The following is a 14,358-nucleotide window of genomic DNA, read 5'->3' on the forward strand; positions in this document are numbered from 1 at the left end:
TTCATAAAAAATCCTACAATGTGATTTTCTGGATTTTTTTTTCATTTTGTCTGTCATAGTTGAAGTGTACCTATGATGAACATTACAGGCCTCTCTCATATTTTTAAATGGGAGAACTTGCACAATTGGTGGCTGACTAAATACTTTTTTGCCCCACTGTATTACAGCTGTTCCAAAAGGCCCCAGAGTCTGCAGCACCACTAAGCAAGGGGCACCACCAAGCTAACGGCACCATGAAGGCCAAGGAGCTCTCTAAACAGGTCAGGGACAAAGTTGTGGAGAAGTACAGATCAGGGTTGGGTTATAAAAAATATCTGAAACTTTGAACATCCCACGGAGCACCATTAAATCCATTATAAAAAATTTAAAGAATATGGCACCACAACAAACCTGCACAAAGAGGGCTGCCCACCAAAACCCATGGACCAGCCAAGAAGGGCATTAATTAATCAGAGAGGCAACAAAAAGACCAAAGATAATCCTGAAGGAGCAGCAAAACTCCACAGCAGAGATGGGAGTATCTGTCCATAGGACCACTTTAGGCCATTCACTCCACAGAGCTGGGCTTCACGAAAGAGTGGCCAAAAAAAAGCCATTGCTTAAAGAAAAAATAAGCGAACACGTTTGGTATTCGCCAAAAGGCATGTGGGAGACTCCCCAAACATATGGAAGAAGGTACTCTGGTCAGATGAGACTAAAATTTATATTTTTGTCCATCAAGGAAAACGCTATGTCTGGCGCAATCCCAACACCTCTCATCACCCCGAGAACACCATCAATCATGCTGTGGGGATGTTTTTCATTGGCAGGGACTGGGAAAACTGGTCAGAATAGAAGGATTGATGGATGGTGCTGAATACAGGGAAATTCTTGAGGGAAACCTGTTTCAGTCTTCCAGAGATTTGAGACTGGGACAGAGGTTCACCTTCCAGCAGTACAATACCCTAAGCATACTGCTACAGCAACACTCGAGAGGGTTAAGGGGAAACATTTAAATGTCTTGGAATGGCCTAGTCAAAGCCCAGACCTTAATCCAATACAGATTGCTGTACACCAGCAGAACCCATCCAACTTGAAGAATGGGCAAAAATCCCAGAGGGGGGGGGGGGGGTGAATAGTTATGCCTTATTTCTTGTTTGCTTCACAATAAATAAATAAAATTGACATCTTAAAAGTGGTAGGCATGTTGTGTAAATCAAATGATACAAACCCCCCAAAAGTTTTAATTCAAGGTTGTAAGGCAACAAAATATGAAAAATGCCAAGGGGGTGAATACTTTCGCAAGCCACTGTGTCACTGTGCTGTGTTCTTTCTGCTACACTCTTGCTATGAGATGGTTGTCCTCACACCCTGAGATTTCAGAAATCTCTGCTTGAATAATCAAACAGTAATTTACATATGTCATCCATGAAACGTTTAAGCAGGCAAAATATGGTGTACTGAGGCATGAATTACAACATGATTACCAAATGAAATATTAAAGATGTCATCCCTGAAGGGGACAAGCAGCTTTTTCTCCAACCTCTGTGACTGAAACATCAGTCATATCCAAAGGCTAAGAGTGCCCGTGTTTCATGTAACCCATAGATCAGAAGTATCTACATTTGATTCCTCAAGATTTCTTTTAAATCATGGATGCCAAAAATGGGGTTCAACAAATCAAAGGCATCATCAGCTATCTTACCCCACGCTGTTACAAATCTCTGCAGCTCGGGTTGTACATTGTTGTACAACGATCAGATGTACAGGTAACTGCCAAAATAAAGGAAACACTTGAGTAAATGAGGGATACAAAGTACACTGAATAAAATATAAATGCAACATGTAAAGTGTTGGTCCCATGTTTCACGAACCCAGAAATGTTCCATATACACAAAAAAGCATATTCATCTCAAATTTGCTCATCTTTTATTGTGGCATAAACACAACCAGTCATGATGTTTTTATCTGATTGTCAAACAATCGTTTTAAGGGCTCCTTTACTAGGCTACACTTGCACGTTCATCCACTCGCAACATATCTACAACCTCCAAACAGTGGTTAATGGAAAGAGACATTTGTTACACAAAACACCAAAAAGTGTAATGACATTTGACAGGAGGGAAGAATTTATGCATCCACACGCGTCTGTGTTGGCCACTCATCCCTGCCTTTGCAAAATGTATTTTTTTGTTGTCTAACCACATCGCATTTTGGAATTTAGTCTATACCAAATGTTTTCAAGTCCATTCGCAAATGTTTCATGATATGAGGTAATGATTAATAATGGTGTAATATCCTACAGTTCTCTTGACATTTTGTTTGAATTATTGTGATAGGCTCATGTTTTACTGGTACGGCGTACCCCCACTGTGTCTTTTGCCAGGACGCCTTACCGGAACATACCGCCTTACTTTCACCCCTGTTCCTTAGTTAATTATGCAATTAACATCCCATCATCCTTATTGTCATGTATAAAATTGTCCAGTTGCCCAATATTTTGGCTACCATGGCTAGAAGAAAAGATCTCATTGACTTTGAAAAAGGGGTCTCAAATGACCATAGGGGGTTTAAAGTGTGTGTGTGTGTTTCAGCCACCAGATCTCAACCCAATTGAACACTGTATTTTGACAGTTACTTGTATCTTTAGGTTTTATTGGTGACATTTATTTCATATACTCATTCTACAATCCAACAGAAACACTGAAATCATCCATTCATGCTCTACCTTCACATCCTGTTACTAGGCTGAAAATGTAGGATGAGCGCACTCTTCCTGTGCTGGCTTCCTCTAGGTGGAAAACCACACCTGAATAGACAGTGTGTATGGCTACCACAGGCTACACAGCTTTTTAAAAACAGACACTTCCCACTGGGCACACACTGGTTGAATCAATGTTGTTTCCACGTCAATTCAATTACATTTTGTTGAACCAATGTAGAATAGATGTTGAATTGACGTCTGTGCCCAGTGGGTTGTATCTAAAAGTCTTATCGAATGTACTTACAACAATCTGTATCTACTGTATGTCAGTTTTCATAAGGAACAATTAAATCCCACACTGAGAAGACAGATTCTCATCTCTCAGCTCTTCCTAAGAAATATATTTGCTTAACACTTTATTATGTAGTATTGCCGTGTTATTAAAACTATTTTTGAATAAAAATTGTGGGATATAGGACCTGTGTGCTATTTGATAATATCCAGCTATTTACATGAGGATGACATCCGTTTACCACCATTTAGTTGTATTATAAACCAGATTTAAACCGATGGATTCACTTTTTAACATAATGTACAGCTCAACAAAGGGACTGATAGTTGAGACAGTCAACAAATCAATTATTTATTTCAAATTGAACTATACAACTCAAAGATTCACTTGTGTCATGTTATGGTGAATTTGCATTCAGTGACAGCAGTGAGTGAACGGCCACAGCACAGCTTGAACAGCATGTCCACCGCTGGGTGCTCTCTGCCTGCCAGCCCAGCTCATTCTAATGCTGATATTAGTATTCAGGGAGACATGGACAGACACCTTGGAAGTGTGTGGATGGCAGACTGGTAAGATCCACCCAGCACCCACCCACCATGCAGCAATGCACTATAACGAAACAGTAATCTGGGAAGAGACAAAAACAAAGCTTGGCTGTATATAAAAGGACTGGCTGATGACACACAACTGCATGTGGGCGGATGGAAGGAGATGACGGGGGGGTTAGGATGATTTGAGGGACTGACAGGCGAACAGCTCACTCACTCACACCCCTCTCCTCTCAGATACTGCTGGTAGCACCACACAGGCACACATGTAACCTATTTCCTGAGATTGTCTGCTTACTGTGTTGTGTTCCGTAATCAGGGTTGGGTAGGTAGGTTATTTCTAAATGTAATCCATTACAATTACTAGTTACCTGTCCAGAATTTGTATCAGTAACGTAATCAGATTTTTGGGCGATTGCTTTTCTCTTAAAAGGCATTAGAAGAAAACAAATTATCCATCAAACGCATTTGCTGTGCCATCATAGTGGTCTCTGACTTGTGGTCAAATAAAATAAAATGTTATTTGTCACATGCGCAGAATACAACAGGTGTAGACATTACAGTAAAATGTTTACTTACAAGCCCCTAACCAACTATGCAGTTTTAAGAAAAATAAGAGTTAAGTAAAAAATAGCTAAGTAAAAAATGTAAAATAAAAGTAACATATAATTCAACAGCAGCAGTAAAATAACAATAGTGAGACTATATACAGGGGGTACTGGTACAAAGTCAATGTGCGGGAGCACCGGTTAGTCGAGGTAATTGAGGTAATATGTACATGCAGGTAGAGTTAAAGTGACTATGCATAGATAATAAACAGAGAGTAGCAGCAGAGTAAAAGAGGGGTCTGGGTAGCCCTTTGATTAGGGGTCAGACTCGCTCAGGCGGAACAAACTTAAACTTGCTCCTTTTTTTATTGCTGAATTGAATGTCATTGGGAAATGTATAGGTATCCAAGAACCAATCATCTAGGTTTACAAAAGTACTGATTGGAGTTAGTTTTCTTGTAATCAGATTACATGTAATCAATTACTCCCCAACCCTGTCCGTAATATGGTATGTATTGGCTTTATCAGATGAGTAATCGCTGTCTCTGGTCCCATCCTCTCTATTTATCCCTCTCCCCCCTTCAGGTGCAAACCACCACCATGTGCATCTCTGTCAGTCTGAGTGGCTCGGTGGTGCTGGGCTGCCTCTTCGCCCCTAAGACCCACATCATCCTGTTCCAGCCCCAGAAGAATGTTACCTCGCTCCGGGTGGCCACCACCCGCTTCGGCGTCACCACCGGCCCCGGATCCAGCTTCTCTCAAGGTACAAACCCCGCCGGCAGGCGAACACAACCGCCATCATCAGCATTACCATCATCATCATTATTATTTCCATCGTGGTTGTTAATGTAATTTTACATTATCATTATTAATCATTATTAATCACTGAGATGTTTCAACACATTGCGTGATACAGCACGTCACTTGAGAACACCCCTGTGGTGAGCTGTCAGACCAGCGTCTCTATAGTTTAGAATGAGGTGTTCTTTTCTACTCCATCTTCTTCTCTAACCTCTAATCTGACTGCCAGTGGATTGTAATCTGATGGAAGTGTTGTAGAAAATGGTCTATTCTCTTTCTGCAGCTTCAGCCTCCAATATTGTACCAACGGTGTGTAATGGTCGAGAAGTGGTGGACTCCACGACTTCATCTTTGTGAAGACTGACAGACTGAGCCTCATGTTCCTCTGCTGCCATTGTATACACTTCTATAACCACTAGTCAAGAATCAGCTGTTTCAGATAATAAAGAGGTCACACAGAAGATTGTCCAGATTTTGTTATCCTCTTAGTGCTGTGAGTACAATGTCCCGATTCTGTTTTCATTCTCTGACTGGTAGCGATTTTAAAAAGAGATGTCAAAGATTCAGTATTATAGCCCTTCTTTTTATTGAAGATTTTACTTCAGACATGGAGTAAATTATAGTAAATCTGTTAAATGTAATATATACAAGATGTTTTTAATGTAGATTTTGGTGAACCAGTTTGTGCTTTCTTGTAATTTATGTAAATAAAACGTTTTTTTTTTATTAATATGAAAACTACAGATGTGTTGAATATTTTATAACTCTCATACACAGGCTGTCTGGCTGAAACAAAATGTGTTGTAGTTAAAACTGTCATTCAATCAGAAGACACATTACTTAACACAGTCACCAAGGAGGTGATCAAACACTAGTGTATGTGTTTTAGTTCAAGTATTATGTTGCATAGAAACCATTCTTCTACGTGTTACCGCTGCTCTTGAATCCCACAGAGCATTTGGGGAAAGGTGGATAAAATTAATGTCATCACAGAATTGTATCACCCTGGAGCCTCGGCATGAGTAACCCTCAGAAACACCTCCAAGAACTTCAAACTCAAACTACATCAACAGTTGGCATTTTCAAGTATTTAACACCGTGGCATTTTCAGGCGGCCTGATAACTGGCATAGCCACATCACAGGAACCCATTACTGATAAAAAAATATACCAGCAGCTTACAAATGCCACTCCCAGCCAGACAAAGCGTACCTTAATTCCCAGTGGCATACCTTGACCCACCTCCAATTGCCACGTAATGAGCCTCTTCAACTCTTGAATGCTCTAACATTCTAACTCTAAACTCTAACGTCAGGAGAAATAATGCAAATCACCTTGAGACGAGAAGCATAAGCAAATATTACTGTATGCAATATGTGATTCAAATATTTATCATACAATCCCCCTATAAAATACTATTTGCTTGTGCAATTCCTCACTTTAGTTTCACGGAGTGTTCAAAACATTGAGGACATGTGCTCTTTCCAAGACAGATTGACCAGGTGAATCCCAGGTGAAAGTATTGATCCCTTATTGATGTCACTTATTACATCTACTTCAATCAGTGTAAATTAAAGGGAAGAGACAGGTTAAAGAAGGATTTTTAAGCCTAGAGACAATTGAGACATGGATTGTGTATGTGTGCCATTCAGAGGGCGAATGGGTGAGACAAAAGATGTAAGTGCCTTTGAGTGGGGTATGGTAGTAGGTGCCAGGCACACCGGTTTGTGTCAAGAATTGCAACGCTGCTGGGTTCTTCATGGTCAACAGTTTTCCGTGTGTATCAAGAATGGTCTACCACCTAAAAGGACATCCAGCCATCTTGGGAAGCAATGGATTCAAAATGGACTAGCATCCTTGTGGAACGCTTTTGACACCATCTTGACTCCATGCCCTGGCAAATCGAGGCTGTTCTGAGGGCAAAAGGGGGATGCAACTCAATATTAGGAAGGTGTTCTTAATGTTTTGTACATTCAGTGTAAGTTGGTAAGTGTACAGTAAATGGGAAGCTGCCAAATATTTGTCTATTTAATTCACCATCTGCAAAGCATGCAGGCTAAACAGACCACAGCCTCTCAGTGAAAATGAGCTGGAGCATCTACATGACTTTATATGAGAGAAAATCCTCTGCAGGTGCCTTTGAAAATACACCAAACAAAAGTTGTACTGCGGAAGAGTCGAAAGAGAACGAGACAGATTCTTCTTAGAACAATTGACCACAACCATGATTCAACACTGCCATCGTGTGGGCATGAAGTGAACTTTCTCCACAAAGGCAAAATCCAGCTGGTACATCTACTACATTTACATGATTGTTGTCACAAATTACGATTCTAATTTGAGTGATTTGACATTATTGATGCTGATACATTTAACTGGTACAATCCCAGACAGTACCTACATTATATTAATCCCAGATAAAGAACAGACGATTAACACAATCTAATGTGCCATAGATGAGGCCATGTGTTGTAATGTCTAGGTTCAACACAGACCATGCACACTTCATTATGGCCTAATATGACAGCCTATTCTATTTTTCATAAAACTGATGAGTAGTTGGCTCCTCACAAGGCTGATCCATTTCTGACAAGCTCAGATGAGTCATTCAGTGTTGTAGTAATGGGGTGTAGCCAAGCCTACCACAGAGACATGTGGATGGGACTGAGGCCCAGACCTCTATTCCTCTACTACCAGCCAGTCCCTCTCAATCAAAAATATAAAACAGGTTTTTTAAAGCACTAATATAGCCTTTATCATGTCAACCCTTATATTCTAGAAGGACAACTGCAATTTCCTACATGTGCAACATTTCCAAGAGGAAGGTATCATTTATGCTTTTTGACATCAGGACTAACTTTAATAAAATAAAATATAGAGTTACTGGTGAGGTAGCCTAGAAATACAATATACAGGCACTTTGTAAGAGAGCAAAACCCCTCCCTACCTTCAGGCTATGTTCAAACCCTACACCCCAACCCGAGCACTCCGCTCTGCCACCTCAGGTCTCTTGGCACTCCCACCCCTCAGCCTAGTCCAAGTTCTTCTTGGTCCTGGCATCCCAATGGTGGAACCAGCCCCCCCAAAAACCAGAACTTGCACTTGATTCTGCTGATAGCTACGTTGTTGAGGAAAAATGTACTTTCTATGCCTGTGAATGTGGTTCTTCCCTTGCTATCTTAAAATGAATGCACTGTAAATCGCTCTGGATTAAAGTGTCTGCTGTAATAGTCCTGAGTTAGCAAATCTCTGGCCATGCCACTCCATGGGCCCAATTCCAACCCAAGTTAAGCATACGTCCAAAGAACGTAGTTAACTTTTTAACTTTTAATGCACTTTTCTCTCTATGCGTATTCTGACGAACTTAACCATGAGAATATTGTACTATTCACTTGCTATTTGTATTGGGTGGAGATCAAATAAATGAAGGTGTGGTGGAGGTGTGTCTACAGATACGCCGTATTCTAACCTTGACTTAATTCCCTTATAATTCCATCAACTTTACGAGCGAGGAAAGCATTACTAAGGTCTTGCGAAATGTACCGGTTCCAAGTGGAAAAAGCATCTATTACATTTTTTTCAGATAGAAATAACAGCATTCTCCATTCAGTGTAATTTACAACTTGATAAACGCTAAGAGTTAGGTAAATTATTAATTTGTTTAGATAAGGGAATTGTAAATATAGATGACACTTTAGATATATTTTAATCTTATAAAATACTTATAATAACTTATAATCTTATAAAACTTATAAAATAAATCGGTCAACCGAATCGTTTCTAGTCATCGCTCTTCCTTCCAGGCTTTTTCTTCTCTTGACGTAATATTGCGATTGGCAACTTTCAGAAATTAGGTGCATTACCGCCACTGACCTCATTCGTCTTTCAGTCAAATCAAATACAATTTTATTTGTCACATACACATGGTTAGCAGATGTTAATGCGAGTGTAGCGAAAAGCTTGTGCTTCTAGTTCCGACAACGCAGTAATAACCAACGAGTAATCTAACCTAACAATTTCACAACAACTACCTTATACACACAAGTGTAAAGAAATGAAGAATATGTACAGTGGGGCAAAAAAAGTATTTAGTCAGCCACCAATTGTGCAAGTTCTCCCACTTAAAAAGATGAGAGGGGACTGTAATTTTCATCATAGGTACACTTCAACTATGACAGACAAAAGGCTTATTCAGGCTTATTGAAGTAGTATGTACATGTGGGTATGGTTAAAGTGACTATGCATATATGATGAACAGAGAGTAGCAGGAGTGTAAAAGAGGGGTTGGCGGGTGGTGGGACACAATGTAGATAGCCCGGTTAGCCAATGTGTTGGTCGGGCCAATTGAGGTAGTATGTACATGAATGTATAGTTAAAGTGACTATGCATATAAGATAAACAGAGAGTAGCAGCAGCGTAAAAAAGGGGTTTGGGGGGCACACAATGCAAATAGTCCGGGTATTTTCGGGGTGAACAGGCAGTGGCTTGGGTGGTTGTTGTCCTTGATTATCTTTATGGCCTTCCTGTGACATCGGGTGGTGTAGGTGTCCTGGAGGGCAGGTAGTTTGCCCCTGGTGATGCGTTGTGCAGACCTAACTACCTTCTGGAGAGCCTTACGGTTGTGGGTGGAGCAGCTGATGTACCAGGCGGTGATACAGCCCGACAGGATGCTCTCGATTGTGCATCTGTAAAAGTTTGTGAGTGCTCTTGGTGACAAGCCAAATTTCTTCAGCCTCCTGAGGTTAAAGAGGCGCTGCTGCCCCTTCTTCACCACGCTGTCTGTGTGGGTGAACCAATTCAGTTTGTCTGTGATGTGTACGCCGAGGAACTTAAAATTTACTACCCTCTCCACTACTGTCCCGTCGATGTGGATAGGGGGGTGCTCCCTCTGCTGTTTCCTGAAGTCCACGATCATCTCCTTTGTTTTGTTGACGTTGAGTGTGAGGTTATTTTCCTGACACCACACTCCGAGGGATCTCACCTCCTCCCTGTAGGTCCGTCTCATCGTTGTTGGTAATCAAGCCTACCATTGTGGTGTCGTCTGCAAACTTGATGATGGAGTTGGATGCGTGCGTGGCCACGCAGTCGTAGGTGAACAGGGAGTACAGGATAGGGCTCAGAACGCACCCTTGTGGGGCCACGGTGTTGAGGATCAGCGGGGTGGAGATGTTCTTACCTACCCTCACCACCTGGGGGCGGCCCATCAGGAAGTCCAGTACCCAGTTGAACAGGGCGGGGTTGAGACCCAGGGTCTTGAGCTTGATGACGAGTTTGGAGGGTACTATGGTGTTAAATGCCTAGCTGTAGTCGATGAACAGCATTCTCACATAGGTGTACCTCTTGTCAAGATGTGTTAGGGCAGTGTGCAGTGTGGTTGCGATTGCGTCGTCTGTGGACCTATTGGGGCGGTAGTGGGTCTAGGGTGTCAGGTAGGGTGGAGGTGATATGGTCCTTGACTAGTCTCTCAAAGCACTTCATGATGATGGAAGTGAGTGCCACGGGCGGTAGTCGTTTAGCTCAGTTACCTTAGCTTTCTTGGGAACAGGAACAATGGTAGCCCTCTTGAAGCATGTGGGAACAGCAAACTGGGATAAGAATTGATTGAATATGTCCGTAAACACACCAGCCAGCTGGTCTGTACATGCTCTGAGGACGCGGCTGGGGATGCCATCTGGGCCTGCAGCCTTGCGAGTGTTATCACATTTATATGTTTTACTCACAACGGCTGCAGTGAAGGATAGTCCGCAGGTTTTGGTAGCGGGCCGTGTCAGTGGCACTGTATTGTCCTCAAAGCGAGCAAAGAAGTTGTTTAGTCTGTCTGGAAGCAAGACATCCTGGTCCACGACAGGGCTGGTTTTCTTTTTGTAATCCGTGATTGACTGTAGACCCTGCCACATACCTCTTGTGTCTGAGCCGTTGAATTGCGACTCTACTTTGTCTCCATACTGACGCTTAGCTTGTTTGATTGCCTTGCGGAGGGAATAGCTACACTGTTTGTATTCGGTCATGTTTCCGGTCACCTTGCCCTGATTAAAAGTAGTGGTTCGCGCTTTCAGTTTCGCGCGAATGCTGCCATTAATCCACGGTTTCTGGTTTGGAAATGTTTTAATAGTTGCTGTGGGTACGTCATCGCCGATGCACCGATGTTGATGTTTGATGCAATGCGGAACATATCCCAGTCCACGTGATCGAAGCAATCTTGCGTGGAATCAGATTGGTCGGACCAGTGTTGAACAGACCTGAGCACGGGAGCTTCCTGTTTTAGTTTCTGTCTAAAGGCTGGAAGCAACAAAATGGAGTTGAGGTCAGCTTTTCCGAAATGAGGGCGGGGGAGGGCCTTATATGCGTCGCGGAAGTTAGAATAACAATGATCCAGGATTTTACCAGCCCTGGTTGCACAATCGATATGCTGTTAGAATTTAGGGAGTCTTTTTTTCAGATTAGCCTTGTTACAATCCCCAGCTACAATGAATGCAGCCTCAGGATATGTGGTTTCCAGTTTACATAGAGTCAAATGAAGTTCGTTCAGGGCCATCGATGTGTCTGCTTGGGGGGGAATATATGCGGCTGGTATTATAATCAAAGATAATTCTCTTGGTAGATAATGCGGTCGACATTTGGTTATAACCAATGAGGAGATGGCACGTGGGTACCTGCTTCTATAAACCAATGAGGAGATGGGAGAATTGCAAAGAGTTAAGGGACATTAGAATCCTCTGGTCTTAACTTGTATATTTTGAACCTAGGTTTAGGACTACAAGCTGGTGAGCTCTATGGTCTTGGTAAATGGAGTGTGCCAATATATTTTGCATGATACTTCCTTGATTAGACTACTGACATTACACAAAAGGCAGTAAGACACATTTCCGCATACGACCAAATTCAATGTTTTTGCTTACCGTTTCATACAAATCTGTGCTTTAATAAAGAAAAAAAACATGTAGACTATGAGGATTATATGTTTATAATTGTAGCAAACGTAAGCTAACCCCATTCCGTATAAATGTGCGCAACCGCGACATTCAAACGAGGCTGCAAAGAAAACTAATGGGACTGTAGCGACTATGTTGACATCAAACTCTGGGGTGTGAACTACGTTTCTATTCAAGCATTGATTGACATTGTAATGGCTCTATAGTATTGGAGAAAAGTTTACAAAAAAGGACCCCTCCGACGCCGTACGTTACATCGTGACGTGTCATGGTGTAACATACAGCACGCATAAAGCAACTAATTCTGTCTTACAGCGTCTCTCCACCAGGTGTAGCACTTCTCTCACCGTTTAAAAACAAGAAAGGGACAAGGACAGGGTAAGGGGGATACCTAGTCATTTTTTGCATCATCACTGCAAGCTGTCATGGCTCTCAAAAGTCGCTGTTTACTTATTAAGATCACTTTAGCACCACCCTAAAAACGAGATTCAAATTCAACACAAACCTTCAAATAGGTATGTAATGACACATTCTATAAATTCTTTATGATGTTGTATTTACATTCTAGAGGCGGCTATTTCCCCAAACGACATCTCTCTTTCTCACTATCACACAATAGGTTTAGCTTCCCCACCCGCCATTTTTAAAAAGACCCGAAGGAGCTCATTGCCTTCTTGAATCATGCAGAGATGGGCATCATGAAGGTATCATCATTGATTTTGTTGGAAAGGGGAGAAATTGTGCTTTACAATGGTATTGATATTACAGTTGATCTGGAAGTATAACGTTTTTTGGGCACTAAAATAAGGCCAATTGTACAGACCAGCATGCTATACAGAAGTGAGTTAGTTTACGTTACATCATAACAATAGATGACAATGGTGGTCAGGTTAACGTATATGTTTTCCTAATTACTATTACTAATTGGTGGCACAGTCCACTAAGACAGTTGACTAACAGTTCAATAGTTGTGAGTTCATTTTATGAAGCGTGAGGGAAATTCTTGTCTGACAAAAAGTGGACGCGGACCCCCCCAGACCAGACCCTTACAGTGAGCTGCCCTGTAGGAGACACATCATCTGGGAACAATTGAGAGACGGCAACTGATTTCAGTAAGTCAATTTAAATGAATTTTTATAAAATAAATGATCAAACCAATAAAATGGAGGTGAGTAAATGCATAAAAGGTACCCATAGTCTTATAGAGAGAAGGCTATTCACTAGTCATATGGTGAGAAGACTCGAGCGAGGGCGAGTAACGATACCATGGAAAGCATTTATTGAAGAAGTGTAAATGTGGTCTGCAGCCACTGGTAATAGCACAAGGTGTTTTTGAGCATGGGGCGTTATTATATACAGTGTCAAGAAAAAGTATGAACCCTTTGGAATTACCTGGATTTCTGCATAAATTGGTCATAAAGTTTGATCTGATCTTCATCTAACACACTAAAAATCATAATAATATACAATATACAAGCTACACGTAGATGTACGTAAGTGGTGTAAAAGGTATTAACTATGTATAATGCGTTACAAGAGTTTAACTTACTAGGTAGAGACGTAGGAAAGAGCACACCATCTATAGAGGACTGATAGACAGTGCCTGCCCAGTTATTGTGAATATTGATCCCAGAAAGAGACTCTAGTCTACCTTAAAAAAGGAAGTTCCCTCCAAAGTTTCTCTTCCCTTATGAATTGGCCATAGCATTTTATAAATTCAGAGCATTACATGTTAATCTTAAAATAATACACATTTAATAATTGTGAAGCAGAAAGTGAATATCCAACAGAAATTGGTAATAAATATATCGAGTAACATTGTTAGGGTAGACTCAAATGAAAACAATGCCTTCCAATATGGAGAATGTTAACATGTTTGTTTTGTTTTTAAACCTTGCAATCGGGAAAAAGGAGAACATTGTTTGAGAGTGATCCAATTGTATTAGCAGTAGTGATTGAGAAGGTCTTCCTATTGTGAAGAAGGTTGTTCTAGTTGAAGGAAACAGATTTCGAGACTAGTGAAAGCAACAAAGTGAATGGTAATATTAGTGGCTGTCACACCCTGATCTGTTTCACCTGTTTTTGTGACTGTCTTCAACCACCTCCAGGTGTCTCCTGTTTTCCCCTTTAGTCCCTGGTGTATTTATCCCTGTTTCCTGTCTCTCTGTGCCAGTTCGTCTTGTTTTGCCAAGTCAAGCAGCATTTCTCCTAGCTCCTATTTTCCCAGTCTCTGTTTTTTCCTAGCCCTCCTGGTTTTGACCCTTGCCTGTCCTGACGCCGAATCCGCCTGCCTGACCACTCTGCCTGTTCTGACCCCGAGCCTGCCTGTCCCCTTGTACTGTTTGGACTCTGACCTGTTTACTGAACCCCTGCCTGTCCTGACCTCAAGCCTGCCTATCGCCTGGTACTGTTTGGACTCTGACCTAGTTTATGAACTCTCGCCTGTCCCCGACCTGCCTTTTGCTTACCCCTTTTGGTATAATAAATATCAGAGCTCAACCATCTGCCTCCTGCGTGCGTCTGCATTTGGGTCTCGCCTTGTGCCCTTATAGTGG

The 14,358-nt window shown here is 41.6% G+C and overlaps 1 protein-coding gene across 1 annotated transcript in view; it reads left to right on the top strand.

Moving 5' to 3' along the window:
* Positions 1-5,604, top strand: part of LOC112217088 (metabotropic glutamate receptor 2-like) — a 65,210-nt gene extending 59,606 nt beyond the window's left edge. Inside the window, exons 5-6 of the mRNA XM_024377385.2 lie at positions 4,657-4,834; positions 5,156-5,604. Of these exons, the coding sequence (XP_024233153.1) occupies positions 4,657-4,834; positions 5,156-5,229 (252 nt within the window). The 3' untranslated portion in view covers positions 5,230-5,604. The remainder of the gene's footprint in view (positions 1-4,656; positions 4,835-5,155) is intronic.
* Positions 5,605-14,358: the final 8,754 nt, after the last annotated feature.

This window comes from Oncorhynchus tshawytscha, linkage group LG02 (assembly GCF_018296145.1).
Source record: "Oncorhynchus tshawytscha isolate Ot180627B linkage group LG02, Otsh_v2.0, whole genome shotgun sequence".
Lineage (NCBI taxonomy): Eukaryota > Metazoa > Chordata > Actinopteri > Salmoniformes > Salmonidae > Oncorhynchus > Oncorhynchus tshawytscha.